General features: G+C 34.5%; 3 protein-coding genes across 3 annotated transcripts in view; 1 reads left to right on the top strand and 2 right to left on the bottom strand.

The window, feature by feature from the left end:
* LOC111698784 (signal peptide, CUB and EGF-like domain-containing protein 2) overlaps positions 1-274 on the bottom strand; it is a 29,668-nt gene extending 29,394 nt beyond the window's left edge. The window contains exon 1 of the mRNA XM_023469214.1: positions 238-274. The gene's annotated coding sequence lies outside the window, so the exon portion shown is untranslated. The remainder of the gene's footprint in view (positions 1-237) is intronic.
* A 1,628-nt stretch (positions 275-1,902) lies between these two features.
* On the top strand, positions 1,903-14,669 carry LOC111698783 (reticulophagy regulator 3). Its single transcript, XM_023469211.1, has 12 exons — positions 1,903-2,174; positions 4,857-5,145; positions 5,417-5,538; positions 6,907-7,000; positions 8,051-8,143; positions 10,723-10,813; positions 11,078-11,162; positions 12,171-12,267; positions 12,603-12,699; positions 12,985-13,108; positions 13,529-13,621; positions 13,796-14,669. The coding sequence occupies exons 2-12, from the start codon at positions 5,014-5,016 to the stop codon at positions 14,031-14,033; spliced, it is 1,266 nt and encodes a 421-aa protein (XP_023324979.1). The 5' UTR covers positions 1,903-2,174; positions 4,857-5,013; the 3' UTR covers positions 14,034-14,669.
* Positions 14,670-17,198: 2,529 nt separating this feature from the next.
* LOC111698782 (extensin) lies at positions 17,199-20,200 on the bottom strand. The gene is made up of 2 exons (XM_023469210.1): positions 20,096-20,200; positions 17,199-18,324 (listed from the first exon to the last, which is right to left on the bottom strand). The coding sequence occupies exons 1-2, from the start codon at positions 20,141-20,143 to the stop codon at positions 17,353-17,355; spliced, it is 1,020 nt and encodes a 339-aa protein (XP_023324978.1). The 5' UTR covers positions 20,144-20,200; the 3' UTR covers positions 17,199-17,352.
* Positions 20,201-20,446: the final 246 nt, after the last annotated feature.

The following is a 20,446-nucleotide window of genomic DNA, read 5'->3' as shown; positions in this document are numbered from 1 at the left end:
TGAATCCCTCCAGTGGAATTATAAACCCCTAGGAAGGATAACTGAATCCCTCCAGTGGAATTATAACCCCCCAGGAAGGACATCTGAATCCCTCCAGTGGAATGTAAATCACCCTGCGTAAAGTTTTGAATTGTAAAAAGCATTTTTTCAAACCCCCTCCAGTGAAAAAGAATTCCCTCCGGTGGTCTCCAGTGAAGTAAAAATCTTACTACGAACTTCCGTGACTCGATTTCCTACCTTTCACCTTTCACCTTGTTTTATATCCTTCATTATAGCCATTCATTTTACATTAACCACAAAGATCTGTAAAAAAAAATGAATTTATTTTAAGTATCATAAAAAATAGTTTTACCCCAAGAGGAAAAAGATGTTACTTTTTAAAATCTTTAGAAAAGCTACTCTGCAAAACTTTGAAAAAATATTGTCGAGCAGTTTATATTCTAATTTCAATTTCTAAAATTTTCTTGTCGCGCAATGTAGATACTAGATATGTTAAGATCATAAATAAATCTAATATGGAAATGACATTACATAGAAGTAAAATGTATCATCATTGCCCATTCCCTTTATTATAAGAAGCAAATATGTCGAGGTCTCGTTTTTACAAAAGTTTTAGTTTAAAGTATCTTAAAATTTTGTGTTAACAGTGAATTTAGACAAATCCTTAGTCTTTGTCATTGTCAGGTGTTACTTTTTAAATTTCCTTTTAATCTTGTATTTTCCAGGGGGGCATGGGCCCCCCTGGAACTCCCAGGGGGGGCAAGAGGACTACTGCCCCCCCCCCATGTACGCCACTGCAGTTTAGAATTATTTAGAATGTTGACTATAAAAAATTTGAAATATCTGAAGTTGCACATTTAAACTATTTTCGTGCAAATTTTAAACAAATTCTGGAGGGGGGGGGGTAATTACCCCCAGGATTCTAGGGTGGGGGGAGGGGTAATCAACCCCAATAACCTGGCCTATTTACGCCACTGTGTACATGCACCCTCCCTCCCCCATCCATAATTTTCAATGCCCCCCCCCCTCGCCGAATTGAGTTGAACCTGCACTCCCTGCACTGCATGAATAGTTTAACTCGTTAAATACGCAATAAGTTGTAATATATATTTTTTGGCAACAGCTGAACTTGTAAGTCCCGTTCATTTTTTTTCTTCTCATATTACAATTATTTTACGAGGTAGAATGGGAGGGATCGGGGGCGGTCACGGAGGGATTTAATATAAGTTCAAAAAACTGAAATAATCAAAATGAAGAAAAAAAAACTAAAAAAAACTTTTCCTGAAGTATAAGCAATTATAATAATGTGGTAATAATAATTTGCGTAATTCTTTTCATATATCCCAACAAATATATAGACCAGGAACGCCCAACTCAGATATACGCAAATTGTGTACTGTACACTGTGGGAGGAATGTAAACAAATCCAGTGCCCCCACAGCAGTTGAAGAGAAAGGATTAAACACTGATAAACAGAGTGATGTTACAGTCAAAAACAAAAGAAACTAGTTAATATATTAAGTTAGTGCGGATACAAATTATTTATTTAAATATGATTTTTGGGTTTCAGATCAATATGGAAAATTTATTCATGCTCAGTGAGATTTGTTCAACTATAAAGGAGAAGCAAGGTAAAAAGATTCCCACTTATCCTTGTTTCCGAGGTTTAACTNTCCCCCCCCCCCTCATAATTGATGTTTTGCCCCTGAATTCTTTGTTTTGATCGCCTCCCACTGCAGTACACAAATTTGACGCATTAGATATGGCGGTTCCTGGTCTATATATTTCTTGATATATCCCAACCCTGGCTAAATGCGTATAAGGGGAGGTAGGGTTTATAAACCGGTTTTGTTGTTTAGTTAACTATCTATCGATCAAACGGAAAGCTAGACTCAAGAATCAAGATTCAAGAATTCAGACTTCAGAAGTTCAGAAGTTTCAGTTCAGTCTGTTTCAGTTAGACAGAGACTTCGCTCATCGCTGTTCACAGTACGGGCACAGAGTTTGCTGTTCTTTCAGTTTATTTCAATGTTTCGTCCGCTGAACCGCTAGATTTCTAGTTTTAGATGATATTTGTTTCATGTTTAATATTCCCTTTCATGAGCAGAATTTCTGCATTTATACGCAATTAGGGTCGATGAAAAGTGAAGAAATTGACAACTGCAATAACAAAGGTAATAACAAAGGATTCAATGGAGGGGTCTGTCCTAGTATACGATTTTTGGACCCCCCCCCACCCCCCTCCTATCAATTTTGTACATGACCATTTATTTTTCAGCAAATTTATTATTATTTATTTTTTTGTTATTTAGGGTTAGGTTAGGTTAAGATAAGGCCGAGCGCTGCGGCCACACTTTCTGGGCCGAGCGCTGCGGCTAGGATGGGCTAGGGGGCCGAGCGCTGCGGCCTTCAGCAAGTTTATTATTATTTATTTTTTTGTTATTTAGGGTTAGGTTAGGTTAAGGAAAGGCCGAGCGCTGCGGCCACACTTTCTGGGCCGAGCGCTGCGGCTAGGATGGGCTAGGGGGCCGAGCGCTGCGGCCACGGGTTAGGTTAAGTTAAGAAACTTCCTGTCAGACCCATGTACAAAATTGATAGGAGGGGGGTGGGGGGGGGGGTCCAAAAATCGTATACTAGGAAATTACCCAATGGAGATTGCGAGTACTATTTTGTGCCCCGAATTTAAAAGACAGTGAAAAAATAATATTTTAAGAAGAAAAAAACATAAAACAGGACATAGTACAGTTCGTACGGTTCTTGCAATTCAGGGAGTGCAGGACCAGGGGGAGGGCAGAAGGATTCCATATCGTTTGCACTAATGTCCGATTAAACTAATGTTATATACTTTTGCACTAAAGTCAGCTGATCAGTAACACTGTGGCCGCAGCGCCCGGCCCCCTTAGAGCCTGTTCTAGCCGCGGCGCTCGGCCCCTAGCCTGGCCTAGCCGCAGCGCTCGCTCTAGAAATTGTCTTAACCTAACCTAACCCTCAAATAAAACGTTAGTCTGAATGAACGTTAGTGCGAATGTACGTTAGTCCGATCAATCATTAGTGCAAATGATACGACACCGGCAGAAGTAAACAAACGCCACCCAAACGTGTTTTTGAGATAGATCATTACTTTGGGCGCGATGATTTAATTTTTAATAAACAGGCAGCCCGACCTTTTGTATCTGAACTCCAATCATGATATGCAGTCATTAATTCAGCGAATTGGATCAAAGGTTCGTAAGTTTTTACTTCATGTGGCGTACTTATCGAGGAGCAATAAAGAAATCTTTAACAATATTGTACACCATAGGACTATTAACAGAGGTCAGTACTCAGTATGGTCTTATTTCTAAGAAATGAACGGTATAAAGTTAACTCTTTTATTTTTAATTACCAATCGACGAGCGTGCATGCCGCAAAACACGTTTTAGTGGCGTTTGTTTAATTTTGCACTCCCCCCCCCCTCGCAGGTGTCATTGCAGATTTCGAAGCACCTAGACATGTGAAAACAATACATAAATTTCACATTTTCAGACATTTTTTAATAATATACGGATACTGGATATAGATTTTGTGTTGGATTAGGCGTAGTTTGATGTAGTTAGGTAGGTTTAGGAAGAGGGTCAAGAGAAGTTAGGATTAGTTTGTGTTACAGTTAGTTTGTGTGGTTAGTAAGAGAGTTTGCGTAGTTGGAAAGAGAGTTTGCGTAGCTAGAAAGAGAGTTTGCGTAGCTAGAAAGAGAGTTTGCGTAGCTAGAAAGAAAGAGAGTTTGTGTAGTTAAAAAGAGAGTTTGTGTAGTTAAAAAGAGAGTTTGTGTAGTTAAAAAGAGAGTTTGTGTTATTAGAAAGTGAGTTTGTGTAGTTAGAAAGGGAGTTTGTGTAATTAGAAAGGGAGTTTGTGAAGTTAGAAAGAGAGTTTGTGTAGTTAGAAAGGGAGTTTGTGTAATTAGAAAGGGAGTTTGTGTAATTAGAAAGAGAGTTTGTGTAGTTGGAAAGAGTGTGTGTGTTATTATAAAGAGAGTTTTTGTTGTTAGAAAGAGGGTTTGTGTAATTAGAAAGAGAGTATGTGTAGTTGAATGAGAGTTTGTGTATTTAGAAAGAGGGTTTGTGTAGTTAAAAAGAGGGGTTGGTGTATTTATAAAGAGGGTTTTCATAGTTAGAAATTGAGTTTTTTATTTAGAAAGACAGTTTGTGTCGTTAGATAGAGTTTGTGTAGTTAGAAAGAATGTTTGGTGCTGTAAGTAAGAGGGTTTGCGTAGTTAGAAAGAGAGTTTGTCTAGTTAGAGAGACAGTTTGGTGCAGTAAGAAAGAGGGTTTGTGTAGTTAGAAAGAGAGTTTGTGTAGTTAGAAAGAGAGTTTGTGTAGTTAGAAAGAGGGTTTGTGTAGTTAGAAAGAGTGTGTGTTGTAGTAAGAAAGAGGGCTTGCGTAGTTAGAAAGGAGTTTGTTTATTGTAGAGTTTTTTTTTGTAAATAGAATTAGGTTTATCGAAGTTAGGAAAATGTTTGGTTGTGGTAAAATTATGGTTTAGTAGAAAATTCGTTGAAGTTAGTTAGAAAAAGGATAATTGAAGTTAAAAAAGTAGAATTTTAAATATTAAAAGAAGAACTTATTAATAATATTAATTGCTACTAATTTCAATTTTTCTTTGTTACTTATATGATTATATTTGCGAAAATATTATCATTATTTGCAAACTGTCACCCTATTGTTATGACGTAGATAAAAGTGACATTTTTAAACAAATAAAGTAATTTACATAAGAAATATAAGAGCTGAAGATTTAAAGCTCTAATACCAACGCAAATATTACGTCTTAAGTCAATATTATCCTGCTTACAAACTATATTTATAGTAAAAACATTTCAGATATGAATACAAAGTGAAAGAGAAAGCACGACTGAGAAAGCTTGGAGGGAAAGCTGATAAAGTGTTGTGAAGAACGCATGTGTAAACATAAATACGCAGAAAATCTACGAAAGTCTGACACAAAGGCCTAAATAGCTAGTCTGCACCGAAGTATAGGATGGAGAGGGTTAAAGATTATTTAGTTGGTATCCAGGTACCCTCCTACTCTCAGATCAAGAGTGGAGAGTATTTTCGAAAGTTTCTTCAGACGCCAGAAAGACCAAGTTCTAGTTTTATCAAAGATTTTGAGGTTAGTTCAATTTATTGATAGAAAATATCAGTGTTATTATTATATCATTATCATTTGTAATCTTTGTTTGATATTTTGTTTGGTTTATAATTTTTTAAAAAGTACTATTTAAGGGCTAAATCCCCAACCCGAACCCGGTCACGTACATTTTATGCTGTGGCCGAATTTAAAGAGTTTGAGTGGCGGTTTAAATTTAAGCCACGGCAATTCCATCTCTGGACGATTACATTACGATTCATTGGTTTAACACTAAAAATATTCTATTCTTCAGAGCAGCCTTGTTTACATACAAGAAGTGTTGTTATGGACGGATAGAACCACAAGTTTAACCTGGCTGGTCATCTCACAGCTGTTCCTTTATCAGTTCTGTCTAGCTGATACACCAATTATCAGGTTTTTAGATTATTCAGAAATAATTAGCTGATACACCGATTATCAGGTTTTTAGATTATTCAGAAATAATTAGCTGATAAACCAATTATCAGGTTTTTAGATTATTCAGAAATAATTAGCTGATACACCGTTTATCAGGTTTTTAGATTATTCAGAAATATTTAGCTGATACACCCATTATCAGGTTTTTAGATTATTTAGATGATTAACCATTTATCAGGTTTTTAGATTATTTAGAAATAATGAGCTGATAAACCAATTATCAGGTTTTTAGATTATTTAGAAATAATGAGCCGATTAACCAATTATCAGGTTTTTAGATTATTTAGAAATAATGAGCTGATAAACCAATTATCAGGTTTTTAGATTATTCAGAAATAATTAGCTGATAAACCAATTATCAGGGTTTTAGAATATTTAGAAATAATGAGCTGATTAACCATGTATCAGGTTTTTAGATTATTTAGAAATAATGAGCTGATAAACTAATTATCATGTTTTTAGAATATTTAGAAATAATTAGCTGATAAACCAATTATCGGTTTTATAAATAGCTGATAGTACCGATTATTAGGTGTTTATATTATTCAAAGATTATTATCTGATAACTCGATTATCAGGTTTTTAGATTATTTAGAAATTATTAGCTGTTAAACCAATTATCAGGATCTGGATCCAGGTCATGAACATTCCCTTTAAAAATTTGCTGTTTTTTTTTAACAAAAGATGAATGTTCAATTTTTTTCTTTTTTTTCGCATATTTGTATGCTAACAATTTTTTTAACAATCTCTTTTCATCAGTTAAGATTTGGGTTTTTAAAACAAAAAGTTTTTTTTAAAGTTAGGCGGATCCGCATATTTGTGTGGATTCGGATCCGGATTCAGGAAGTCAAAATGTTGCGGATAAAAATGTACATACCTTTAAAAATAAATTTATAGTCTCCTTTGCCCTCCCCCCTTTCCCAAATATTGCATTCATTAGATATCTGCAAATGCATTTCTATAAGTTCGCAAATTAAGATCAAATTATTGCGCAATAAAATTAGAATTAATTAGACCTAAAATATAACGTAACAGCAAATAAATAAATAAATATAGAATAAAAATGTTAAGAAAGTTTTTGTTGAGTTAATACAAGACATTTTTATAATTTCTCACAACACTGATAACAAGATAAACTCTATAATAGGACTCAATTTATGACTTTAAATATACAAGAGACAGTAATAAGTGATTTAATAAGTTACTTTTAATTAAAATTGCTTCGCAAGAACATCAAATACACTTGGTATTGCTATAATATCGTCTTCCTATTCCCCAGTCACCTGGTTATCAATGTAAAATTTTTTAATTATTTTGTGTGTTTAGTTCAACTGCTTATGTATGCCTGCTAAGCTACTTATATATAACATGGACGCAGCGGGTTTGGCCGACTATTAAAGTTCCTTCAGATCACACCCAGGTTAATATTTAAGAAAATATTGTTTCAATTTTTTGTATTCGTCTTATTTTTAAGTTTTTAGTTTTCACAATAAATTTTGAAGAAATAAAAGATTGTTAGTTTCTTGGGATAAAATAAAAATTATGCTCTATTTAAAGTTATCACAAGCTTGATATTTTTTTTCTCGATAAATTCAGATCATCAAATGATGAAATATTTTTTGTCAAAACCATATTTTTAGATATTATCTAAAGATAGAAAGTCTTAAAAATTGATAAATCAAAAGTAACTTAGCATCTCAGTTTATTTTTTTCTTTAATTTTTTGTATTTTCAGGGGCTCCATATATTATTTCATATACAGTGGTATAAAGTCCACCCCCCTCCCCATTTCACTCAGAAGTATGGTATTTGTTCTAGGGAGAGGGGGGGGGGGTATAAGTTATGATTTTCATAGGAAAATTAACAAACTTTCACTAAAAAAAAGATGAACTTGCCTTTTGATGTCCAATTTCAATAATATTTTCCATTGTGGTAGTAAACTTGGAGAAAAACGTTACAAATTGGAGAGCCGACACTTGGAACTATAATCACAGGCGTACTGGGGGGGGGGGGCTATGGGGCTCAGCTCCTTTTCCCCAGTATCAGTGAATTCTGATTTCCAGGGGGTTTATGGGCTCTAATGGTACCGAGCCCCCTAGTGAGAATAAATCAAATTCCTGAGTACAACCCTGACTACGATCATTGAACAAATCCAGACATGGACCCTCCTGAGCCCTGATACAATTTTAATATATGTGCAGGATACAGAGAGATGGTCACCCCTGAGCCCAAATATAATATTAATATATGTGCAGGATACAGAGAGATGGACACCCCTGAGCCCAGATATAATTTTAATATATGTGCAGGATACAGAGAGATGGACCCCCCTGAGCTGAGATATAATTTTAATATATGTGCAGGATACAGAGAGATGGACACCCCTGAGCCCAGATATAATTTTAATATATGTGCAGGATACAAAGAGATGGACACCCCTGAGCCCGGGTATAATTTTAATATATGTGCAGGATACAGAGAGATGGACCCCCCTGAGCCCTGATACATTATCTGCCCTTGAGCTGGAAACCCTTGTTAGCAAAATAAAACTTAGAACAGCAGAGGTAAACAGACAGAAGCATGTTTATTATTGTATAATAACTCCTATTGATGGCGAGTAATTAGTTAAAAAAATTGAGGCTTTTTGACATGTTCCATTAAAGGGAAAAATATATTCTTAGGGGAAATAGAATTTTCGGATAAAAAATATTAATGTAAAAAAAACTAACCAAATTTTTCATAGTTTCCGTTGGTTATCGAAAATCATTTTTTTTATATACCCAGACCCTTCCCTGGGGGACCTGGGGTCATGAGAGTTGGCACTAAAATTGAGCCCGTTGTGTTCAACTATTTTGACGTATATTAGATAAGACAAATATATCAAAATATATATATTGTAGTATTCAAAACTAACTCTAAACAATTATTTTTTTCTCTCCTGAATATAATATACTTAATGACATCACAAAATCAACAGTTTCCGACTTTAACATCTGGAAATTATACTTTATAAGGTCACATGTGTTATTATGTTTGAAATAAAACTGAAAATTTAAAAGAATTTCTTTTTTTGTCTCCTTTTCTGGATTTCATGCAAGTATGAAGTACTATTATTTTTATGTAGAATACTTACACTCGATCATAGGCGTACGACCAACCTCTCTTCTTTGGATTGTAGGGTAACCCCCCCCCCCTGTATACGCCCTAGAGCATACGACTTCATAACATAATTATTAAAATTCAAATACATTATTTTAAAATTCAATGTTGCACATTATTTATTAATTCATGTGAACATAAATGTTAAACTTTGGTTTAAACTGGGTTGAGTTAACTACTGTACAATAAAAGGACTGAAAGTGACCCTCCAATCAAATATGAGAATCCCCTACTGATAACGGTATCCTTTAAAGCTTTGTTTGATCAAGCATGAACTAGATATCAATGTTTATAATATGTATTTTGTCATTTAATTATTTCTAATTTTTGTTTCTCTACTAAAGTGACTTCCGCATTTCTACTGATGGAAAACATTTAGAAATGATCAGAATTAATCTCTTTTAAACCTGGAAAAAGGACAATTGTTTTCCACATTATTGATGAAATAAAGGTTTCAAGGGTATTGTTGTCAACTACACTACGCTCTCAGTCCCTATAAGAATGAATTCGTGCAATTACTAAGACAGGATTGATGTTAGAAAATACTTCATAAGAAACAATTTGTGTTAGTTTACTCTTCTATCAAGCTAAGGATCAATTAGGCAACAATTCCTTTCATCATTTTATTTATATATATGGCCTTCACGCTATTTCAGATTTATTTATTGCAAAAACTCGGCTTTTAAAACATCGAACTTTCGCTATGAATTGAACATAAACATGAACATGAACATGAACATGAACATGAACATGAACATGAACATGAACATGAACATGAACATGAACATGAACATGAACATGAACATGAACATGAACACGAACATGAACATGAACATGAACATGAACATGAACACGAACACGAACACGAACACGAACCGAACACGAACACGAACACGAACACGAACGTTTTTATATTTTCTTGGGGGGGGAAGATAAAAACATGGACATTGTGGTATGAAAACTGGGGGATGAAATAATCCCAGATAATTTTGTCCAGTGTTGTTCTTCTCCAAATTAGCTGATTTTCTAAACTGTTCTGAATCTTTAATTTAATCTTTTGCAAGGATTTCATGATAGAAACAAAAAACCTTTATGATAAGATTAAAATTAGTGTTTTTTATTAATATCTTTTCACCAATGAGCAATAATCATTTATGTGCAACTAAACATTTCTTTTTTCAAGTGAATGATGTAGATTGGAGGCCCGTGTACATATTGAAAATGCATATAACAAAAAATTATTCTTCGAAAAAACTCCGCCGCACTCTTCCTAAACTGTCCTGTCGATATTTAACAGTGGTCGATACAAACTGTAAAAGAGCAATTCTCGTAAAATTTAAGTTGTGAGAAATTACTTATCTAGATTTTTAATTGATAATAAAATAGTTAATGGCAAGTTTTCCCTGCACTTACGCATCGTGACTACGATCATGCCATTCCTCCAGGTGGTACCCCTCCTAGTGTAGGTGGCAGGGCTGGTTCAGAAGTTTTCTTAGCGGTACGGTTCGGATATTTCTGTAGGCGGTCTGGGTTGCTCAAGATAGGGGTTCTTGCAGATCTCATATCACAAATCATCTACAATGAATTTGTACAAAAAAAATTTTCTTCAAATTCTGCAACAAGAATCTAAAAACATTTAAACTACACCATTTATATATGTATTTATATCTTTGCGTGTAAATAAACCTTTATGATTATAATAATTTCTAGAAGATGGGGAGGGGAAAGATTTTCAACCATATGTACCCCGACCCCATTATCTTATTATCTTCATATAAAAAGTAGTAATCTCTGTTTGTCCGATCATAACTCAAGAACCTCTTGCCCGATTTGATTTGGGGACAATGTATAACCAAGGTAATGCTTCTACCCTGGTTTAAGAGTTCTAAGTATCTAGGTGGGTTACTAAACTAGGGGATTATATTGGAATACATTTATTTCTGTATGTTGGTATTAAATCTATCTTTATATAATCATTTTTTAGATTTATTCTGGTCTGTTGCTACTGAGGGTAGAATACCCTCTCAGATTTTGTATTATTATGTCTGTATTCTTCTCTTCTTTAGCATTATTAGGTAATTTTTTATCATTTTCTTTTCTCACTTACTCTCAAAATATTTAGAGTTTTGACCTATTTTTTCTCGGTAGCTTAATTTATGTAACTGGAGTAATGAGTCCCATCAACGATTCACAAATTGGACTTAAAATCAAAGTCTAGCAAGAAGATGGCAATGATTTGTCCGAAAAAAATGTTGTCTACTTTTATTCGTTAAAATTATTTTCTTACAAATCTGAAATCAAAATTAGAAAATTATATTTGATATTTTAAAATGTTTTAGGAACCAGAATTTCTACTCCATTGTTTATGCACTCGTTAGCTCTTTCACTGTTCTGCATTCCTACTCTTCTGATTCACTTATCTAGGTATAAAATGTTCTTACAAGAAGCGTCGGAATATGTATTTTTGTAAATATATCAAAGTTTGTTCTCAATATTTAGTCAGACTGTAACACTTCAAGATTTGTAAAAATGTAAAATTTTCCTGATTGTTAACATTATATATGCTTGCTTACCCATAAGATTTACTATTTCCGAAAAAAATTGATTGAATGATAAATGTTTGACGTAACAGACATTAGACAGTGCAAGCTTTGTGTGACTTAAGTTGCGTAACAAACCATCTATTCCAAGAAAATATTACAAAATTAGAGTTTACGTTTTTGTTTCCACTCTTAATTATTTTTAAAAGATGATTTCTTAGGAATCCGTTTAAATTGAACCTTAAAATAAATCCTTGCTTTCTATACCTACGACTGGAAATTACGCATTCCCGCATACCTTTTATATTTTGTTTTTATTTGGACTGATTTCTTCGAAGCGCATTTCGAGGAAATATATGAAGAGGGGGGGGGGGGCTTCTATCCAGAAAATTATTCATTTTTGAAGATTTTTAACTTTAAGTATTGTTCTATCATTTTTTATTTTTTATTTTGGTGTTTCTATTTACTTACTACAGCCACGGTTTCCTCTGTGAAGTGAAAACCGCAGACATTTTTTCGCATGCTTTGTTGCACAAATATTTGCAATTAATCTTACAGAAATTGGATATTTTTGTTCGTGAGACTCAATCATTTCTGAAGAACAGGGTTGTTCAATTTTCTGGTATGGCCGCAAGCGGAAATTTAATTATAAGTTGAAACTTGATAGGATCTTTATCTTTTGTAGTTGATAAAAAATATAGATTTGGAAACGTATTTGTAAATCTTCATGTAAATATTTTTAAACATTTTTAAGAAGAATCCCCCCCCCCCGGATTTTCAGTGATCGGGGGGGAGGGGGAAATTCTTTAAATCAGTGAGAAAAAATTGTGTTCAAAAGGGGTGTAATGATTTTTTTTAAATTATATCTTTTCTTTAATCAAATATATTTTAGAAACAAGAGTTTAGAACCAAGCTTGCTCCTGGCTGGAGAAATATTGGTTAGTCTCACCAACCTTGCAGTTTACAGGGGGAAATCTGCACCACCTCAGGTAGTTACAGGGTGAAATCTGCCCCACCTCAGGTAGTTACAGGGTGAAATCTGCCCCTACTCAGGTAGTTTCAGGGGGAAATCTTCCTCACCTCGGGTAGTTACAGGGAGAAAACTACCTCACCTCGGGTTGTAACAGGGGGAAATCTGCCCAACCTCAGGTAGTTTCAGGGGGACATCTGCCCCCACCTCAGGTAGTTTCCGGGGGAAATCTTCCTCACCTCGGGTAGTTCCAGGGGGAAATCTACCTCACCTCAGGTAGTTACAGGGAGAAAACTACCACACCTCAGGTAGTTTCAGGAGGATTGATATTTTTGGTAATTTTTTGTTGTTCAGGAAAATGTTGAATTAGAAGAATTCCTTCCGGAGCAGAGTTCAGAAACCCTAGCTAGTCTAGATATTCATACCAAACCAAATATAGATAAGGAACCAGGTACTGCACCCAATTTGATCGATCAAACAACTGATTGATTTATTTATTATTACTAGTTCTGCAACAAGGATGATTTTTTGTGATTTCTTGTATTGATTCGTTGAGGGAGGAAAACTTTTGTTGGAATATCGACTAGCTTTACCAACTAAACTGATATTCACTGCCTAAACTTTTTGTTTCTGATTCATAAATTTTGTTCGTTGTTTATGTTGGTTTGTTAAATATTTATGTTTCGATTTAATTAAATTGGATTTAATCCCGAATCATGCTTTTTGTTTGTTTCAGAGGATAGTTTAAGTACGAGTCTTGGGACTGACCTTTGTATTCCGTCCCACGAGGAGGTTGACCAGCCTAGCCGACCTAGCCTTGACCTCGACGCTGATCTTATACCAGCTGATAATATTGATGAGTAAGTTTTATTTTTTAGGATAGAAAGAAATGTTTTTTTTTTAAATAGATTCTAAAATTAGCATACAATTTGCATCCAGTAAAAATGTGGTGTAAATGAAAGGAAATATTAACAACTATAAAATTTAAAGATTTTTAACGAGGTAGATAAAGAAACAGTTGAGGTTACGTCAAACTGAAGTAAATTCAAATTGAAATCTTAAATGTTTTCGGTCATACCTCCTTTTATTGAAGAGTAATTGAGAAGAACAAAAATGTTCTTAATTATCTAATATCAATTAGTATTATGTAACCAAAAAATTTGCTTTTCTCATACTTGTGTATAAAAGTCATACAAGCTAAGCTAGAGGAGCTACGAGGTCAAAAAGCCAGCGATGTAGCACAAATTTTAGTTTTTAGGGGAAAATGATATTGTTTTTAGTGATGTTTCTGACGTGGATGAGGTTGAAGGCCCTGTTGGACGGATCAAGGGTGTTGATGAGTCAGATTCAGATGATGCTGATAATATGTTCAGGTTGCTTTCCTATTATTTCCCCTGAAGCAAGGNTATTAAACTTTTTACTTGTAAATTTTTTAAAATATTTTTTTTCCAGTTAACATGTTGTAATCTGTTGTGTGTAGTTCTTGAGTTTTGTTTCTCAACATTCAAATTGATAAGATTTACACAAATTTAAAGTTAATATTTTAGTTTATCTACAACAACAACAACATCCATCTTGACCTCCCAACTATCCTCGTTGTTACCAGCAGCCTCGGTTCTCCCAACCATGTCCTCCATCCTCCATCCAGAGAGTATATCACAAGTCCTCGGCAGCCTTCTCTCAGATAACAGTCTAGGGGCCAGGCAAGCTAGACAATCCAGTGAACCTGATCTTGAGGATTTCGAGCTCATATCCGAGGACGAGCTGGAGAAAGAGAGTCCTTGAATCCTAAAGAAAGTTGAACATTCAGAAATTCGGAAAATTCATAACAAGAATCTAATTGCGGTTTTTGTGCTAAAACCAATGGTAAACGAAAAATACCGTAAGGACGCGACTTTCGAACACAAACAATTTTACTACGGCGGTGGTAGGCGATAACATCAATATAATGAAGACTACTTTTTATTTAAGATTTTAGTGTTAACAAGTTTTTTTTGAAATACATGTTTACGAGTAATTAAAGAGAAGCCTTTTTAAATAAGAGCTTCTCTTTGTTTCCATTTATTTTTGTATTCACACTGTTTTAAAAGCTTGATATAAGTGAAACTGATAGTCGTCTTCATTGAATTGGTATATTCGTGTCCCACCGTATGATTTTATTTGTTAATATCTAGAACTAATTTAATCAAATTTACGTTTATTTATTCACATTAAACTTAAATTAAACTAAGAGTTTCATTTTTTTCTGACTGAAGAAAATATCTTAAAACGAATTATGGTATTAATCGTGTGTGTTCAAGTATTAATGCCGACGTTTATTAAACAATTTGGAAAAGTTACCATTTCTAATGTATTTTCATCTTTTAAGTTTCTTAACTTGAACATTGTATCATCATCCTCTATAAAGATTATATAACCGGTTATGATTTTATACAGGAAGGAAAATTTTACAAGAAAATCCTGAAAATTTATCGTAATTGTTTTTGTATTTATCGAAGTTAAAAATCGACTCAATCTGGTTAAAAATTAGATAGACCTAATACTTACAAGCTTTGGAATATACTAAGAATTGATTGACTTAACCCAAGAATGTTATCTTTTAGTTTTCTGTAAGTGTTCAATTTACAAATTATTTATCTAATTTTTTAGACTTTCTATAATTGCATATACTAGTCATATTATATCTGAGTTGTGATCAAATATTTATTTTTATAAAACACGTGTAACATTTAATCCAGCAATTCAGCTTGGGATTGTTCAGTTGATAGATAAATAGGACATAATGATTTATCTAGGAAAACCATACTCTCTCACTCTTCAGCTAAGATCCCCCTCCCTTCAAGACCCCCCCCCCTCCTCTTCATCCAAGGATCCCCCCTTCCTCCCATCTTCATCCAAGGATCCCCCCCTTCCTCCCTCTTCATACAAGACCCCCCGTTTCCTCTCACTCTTTATTTAAGACCCCCAGCCCCCTCCTTCATCTAAGACCCCCGGGCCCCGTTACTCTTCATCCAAAGACCACCCACCGGCCCCTCCCTCTTCATCCAAGACCCCCTCTCAATGTCTTCATCCAAGACCCTCCCGTTTCCCTCTATGAAACAAAATAATCATTTTAGAACTCCGTTTGTCCTCATAGTCCTTCATGCCGGTAATATCACTTCAAAAATGGCACAATTGTTTAAAACATTGACCTTAGGCGACTTACGCAGATCATTAATAAATCGGCACTTTTTTATTAGAATATATTTTTGTCCAATTTCAGACAGTCATAAAACCCTATCTCATGGGGCAGTAAGATATCAAATTATACCTGCTTTTTCATTTATAAATTTTTTATAAACTTATCTAATCCAAAATGTTCAAAAATTCTAAAACCTGTTAGAACTGTGTATAATGTTTCAGTCTGAAATATATTAATTAACATATCAGCTCAATTTCATGCACAAGTTGCAGAGGAAAGTAATTTAAACCTAAGAAAATGGGAATTTTTAAAATTCTAGATGAGATGTTTGTCTTGTAAAACGGAACCGACCACTCGTAACAAACTATTAAGTCTTGTAACTTTATTTCAAACTATAAATTCTGCAAGATCCAAGTTTTTATTTCAAACTATACAATATACATTCTGCAATACCTAAGATGAAGTTTGAAATTTTGAAAACACGGTTTCTTGATCAGGTTGGAGAACTATGTGATCCGGCTCTAAGATCATCATAATTTTATTTTGTTTTTCATTATTTTTAATGAATATAAATATTATCAAGACTTTAATAAAAAAAATATATTTGCAAGATTAAAACACCTGAAATTATTAAGACAGAAACAAGAATTATGCATTAAAGAATATTCTAAAACAAAGACAACCTGCCGTCTCCGATTTGGCTGAATTTTTAATACAAATCTTATTGTTTAAATTTTTTTAATCTATTCGTTAAACATTTTTTGGTTCTCTGTGATTAGTGTTGGGGGCAGCAAACCTTTAAAAAAATTGTATACAAGAGAAAAATGCGTTTCCATAAATCCTCTAATATTGTTCTGGAAAACTACCAAATTGTTAACTAACTTAAATCCAATCTCAGGTAATTGGGGAAATAATAATTTTAAAATATTCAAGGGGTAAATTTTAAAATTTATACTTTAAAAATAACTTGGTAGCTATTTCAAAACATTTGTTATACTTTTTTGTAAAATATATTTACATAACTTTTAAATCATTTTCTAAAAAATATTTGGCTATCGGATTCCTTGAATTGTTAGGTGGCATTAAAAACAATGTCATTTTTTCCAATTTACACTCCATTTATGGATTGTATTACATCCGCCCAACGTTACATCCGTCCTACTATACTTCGGACCTACCCGCACGTGGTTTTTCAGCAGCTTCTAGCTGCTGTTGGACCGATGAACTGTGTGACGGATACACACTCAATTGAAAAAAGTTAATTTGTATCCGACCTAATCTAGATCGGTTGCACACTTAACTGCAGTAGGTCGGATGCACTGCATTTGTAGCTCAGATGAACAAACTTAGTAGGTCTGATGTACAACATTTGTTGGTCGGTTGCCAATTTTTTTAGGTCGGATGCACACATTTCGTTGGTCGGATGGACAGTTTTGTAGGTCGGATGAACACTTTTTGTAGGTCGGATGCACAAGCTTTAGAACTCGAAATGTTTTTTACACCCATTCATGTGAATTTGAAATAAAATTATGTTTATTTTGCATTAAGCGGTGTATAAAAATTCAGCCAAAATGTTCCCTTTTGTTTTAAAATGAAATTATACCTTCACATTGGCTCAAATATCAATTTTGTTACATTTTTCAATCGCCGAAAGTTCTATAATGATTTTCAATAGTTTTTTTAAAGTTAATCTAGCACTAAGATTCTTGATTCTTATATTCAGAAAAGAATCCAAAACCAAATATTAATAACAGTTGAAAGAATCTGAATAAATTTCACAATAAAATGTATTTATAAATTCATAAAACTAATAGTCTTGAAATAAAATCACAGCCTTAATTCTTAAAAATAAATTTCGTTTCACATAAAACATGGGGACTTGATGCATGCTTTCTCATGAATAACTTTCTAAGACAGGTAAAATCAAAATGGTGGTTGACTGTAGATTGTCTCTTGTGGACTACCCTGGGAAACAGCTGAGTTCCGCTGAAGAACACGAGCAGAGTTACCACCAGCTAGTCGCGCAGAGGGAGGACTACTATATAGTTCAGCTCCTGAGTTACCACCAGCTAGTCGCGCTGAGGGATGACTACTGTATAGTTCAGCTCCCGAGTTACCACCAGCTAGTCGTGCTGAGGGAGGACTACTGTATAGTTCAGCTCCCAAGTTACCACCAGCTAGTCGTGCTGAGGGAGGACTACTGTATAGTTCAGCTCCGAAGTTACCACCAGCTAGTCGTGCTGAGGGAGGACTACTGTAACGATCAAGGCCAGAGGCTCCCCTTGCTTGAGGAATAGGAACCACAGCATACAGCACTTGCTGTCCAGGTTTTGAACCTATGTACTGTGGAGTGTTAACTGGATAAGATGGCTCCTCTACCGGTGGATTACTGTAGACCGTGTCATCCTTTACACTGCTGATAGGAACAACAGCATACAGAGAAGATGGAGGTTTAGAGTAGATATTGGGATCAGTTGTTGATTTCGGAATATTAACAACATTAGAGGCTGAATCAATAGCTGCTGGTATGGGAACAACTGAATAAAGTGGAACTTGTCCTTGTTTAGCTCCCAGATAGTATGGAGGAGGCAGGTAGAAGTTCTGCTTCGGCGAGGACGATTCAGGGTCAACAGTATCTCCGGTATCTACTAGAGGTACTACAGAGTACAGAGATCTAGTTCCTGGATTAACAGGAGCAGTTAATCCATTGTTTCTGGATTTAAAAAGAGTATTTTCTCCAACTACAGGAGGACTGCTGTAAACCGGAGGGCTACTATCCAGTGAATCAGAGGACGGAAAATGTCTAACGAAGGCAGATAAAGGCGGATTACTGTAGATTTGATCATCGACTGTGTCAACCATTCTGGCCTGGAGTCCCCAATCAGTTGCAGAGATCTGAAAAATAAAATGATAATTTCAAGATGATCATAAAATTATATGCAACTGTCTAAAACCTCCGTTTTCACATCTATGTGAAGGGAGGGGGGCTGATAAAGAAAATATTTACACAAAAACAACCTAATTATTGATGCAAACAAAATGTCATTCCAGTTCACAACAAAAAAAAAACATTCTGTATGAATTAATATTCTTTCTTTTAAAACAGTCTTCTGCATTGATTTTTTTTAATGGCCTATTTAATGTTTTACGATCGAAAGAATCAAGTAATTGCCCGACCAGACCAGAGAGCGTTCTTTTCTTCTTAAAGAGCTACGTCTCGGCCCATTAAAAGAGCGCACCTCTTTCTTAAGCAAACCTCGTCTAAATGTTACGATTTCAACTCGTTTTTCGCCGCATCTCATATTTTGTCTGGGTATCAAATTCACATCCCCCCCATGTGACCCCCCACGTAGTTTCTCATGGTTTTGAATTGAGCAGCTTGGAGCAACAGCTTGACAGCTTTGACAGTGAAATTTGAACCCAGAAGAAAGCCCGTTTGATTCGACGCTTTTTGAAGCATTTTCTGCGCAGAAAAAGGTCACCAAAGACTGCATATTTCAGCGCCTTTTAAAAGCAATCTCTGCGCCGAAAAGAGCGAAAAAAACTGCTAGTTAAACCGCGCAAGAAAACGTTTTTTTCGGCGGCAAAATTTTTGCTTTGAAATTAAAAAAAAAATTAATTTTGACATATTTCAACCATTTTGAGTCGCTATTAAAGACCCAAGTTAAGAAACGCACCAAAAANAAATTCGTGGTGGGGGGTCAAAATCTCACCATGTGGGTCGTTCTCTAGCGAGTCGGAAATGAGTAAATTTCTGCCCTTACCAATTCTTACCTTATAAGAGGGGTGGGGGATGGGGGGAGGAGCAAAATGATCTGCGTTTAAACAGAGTGTATTTCGTCTCTGGGCCAAAAAGGGAAGGGGGGTGAAGAATATGGGGGGAAAATGGAGGGGTCTGATATCGGGTTTCAACATATTTTAAAAAAATTCCTTTTTAAAATTTTGTAGCGTCGAAATCAACGCATTCGACGGGGTCTGCGTAAAATCTACGCTATCTGGTCTAGTCGGGTGTTGTTACAGGGAGTCATGAACTTTAGAACTTCGGCATAAATTAAGATTATTTTGGTATGTTTCTTTGCAAAAAACAGAGATACAGGGTTACCCACAAGAATGAGACTGTAAAGACGACCTGAAACTCTCCAAATATGACAATACTAAGGTTGAATTAACTATTTTGCTTTCAGTATTTTTTTTAAAAGACCTTTTTAATGCTTTGATATCAAAATCAAGTTTGTTGTTGCAGGAAATTGGATGAATATATAACAACCACAGCTGGGAAATAATACTCAAAACTAAAATGATCAAATTCAAGTTATTACATACAAATGTTTAAAATATTTTACTGCCTTCATATATTTGAAGAAATATCAAGAAATGTAAAAAAAATCTTCCAAATTGGATTTCAACATCAATTTAAGGATTTGAATTGAAATCCACAACTGAACTGAATGAATTTAATTTTCTCATGGGACGAGGTCATTGATAATATTTTTCTTAAAACATATTGTCCATTATAAACATGAATTAAGGAAATTGAGTTACATATTTTTAAAAACCATCCAACCCCCATTAAAGAATTACATCATAAAAAAGTATTGGAATTTAAAGATTTTGGTCATTTAATCATGCAGTAAAAAAATTAAATCAACAGATGAGAAAAAGTTACCTGGAAACAACAAAATAAAGTAGTTAATAATATAAAGGTGAAAGACATGTTATGTCATCTACACAACCAGCCTTTAACTACGTTAACTACTTAATAACTGGATTTGTGTTTACCAGAAACATTTAAATAAAGGGGCAACAATTATCCAGGTTGGGTTAGGGGGAGTTAGGGGGATCAAAGTAAAAAATTGTTTGCTAATTTTAATACCAAGAAAATTCTGGCTTAAAGAAAGGTGTTTTTTGTATATAGAACAAATCGGATGACCTATAACAATTTAGAAATATAGACTTAGTTACCGTCGTCGTCGCCTATATCAATTATCAATACAATGAAGACGACTTTCGATTACAA

Source organism: Eurytemora carolleeae, unplaced genomic scaffold, assembly GCF_000591075.1.
Source record: "Eurytemora carolleeae unplaced genomic scaffold, Eaff_2.0 scaffold275, whole genome shotgun sequence".
NCBI lineage: Eukaryota > Metazoa > Arthropoda > Copepoda > Calanoida > Temoridae > Eurytemora > Eurytemora carolleeae.
Note: the sequence above shows the minus strand (reverse complement) of the source record. Positions and strands in the feature narration are given on the sequence as shown.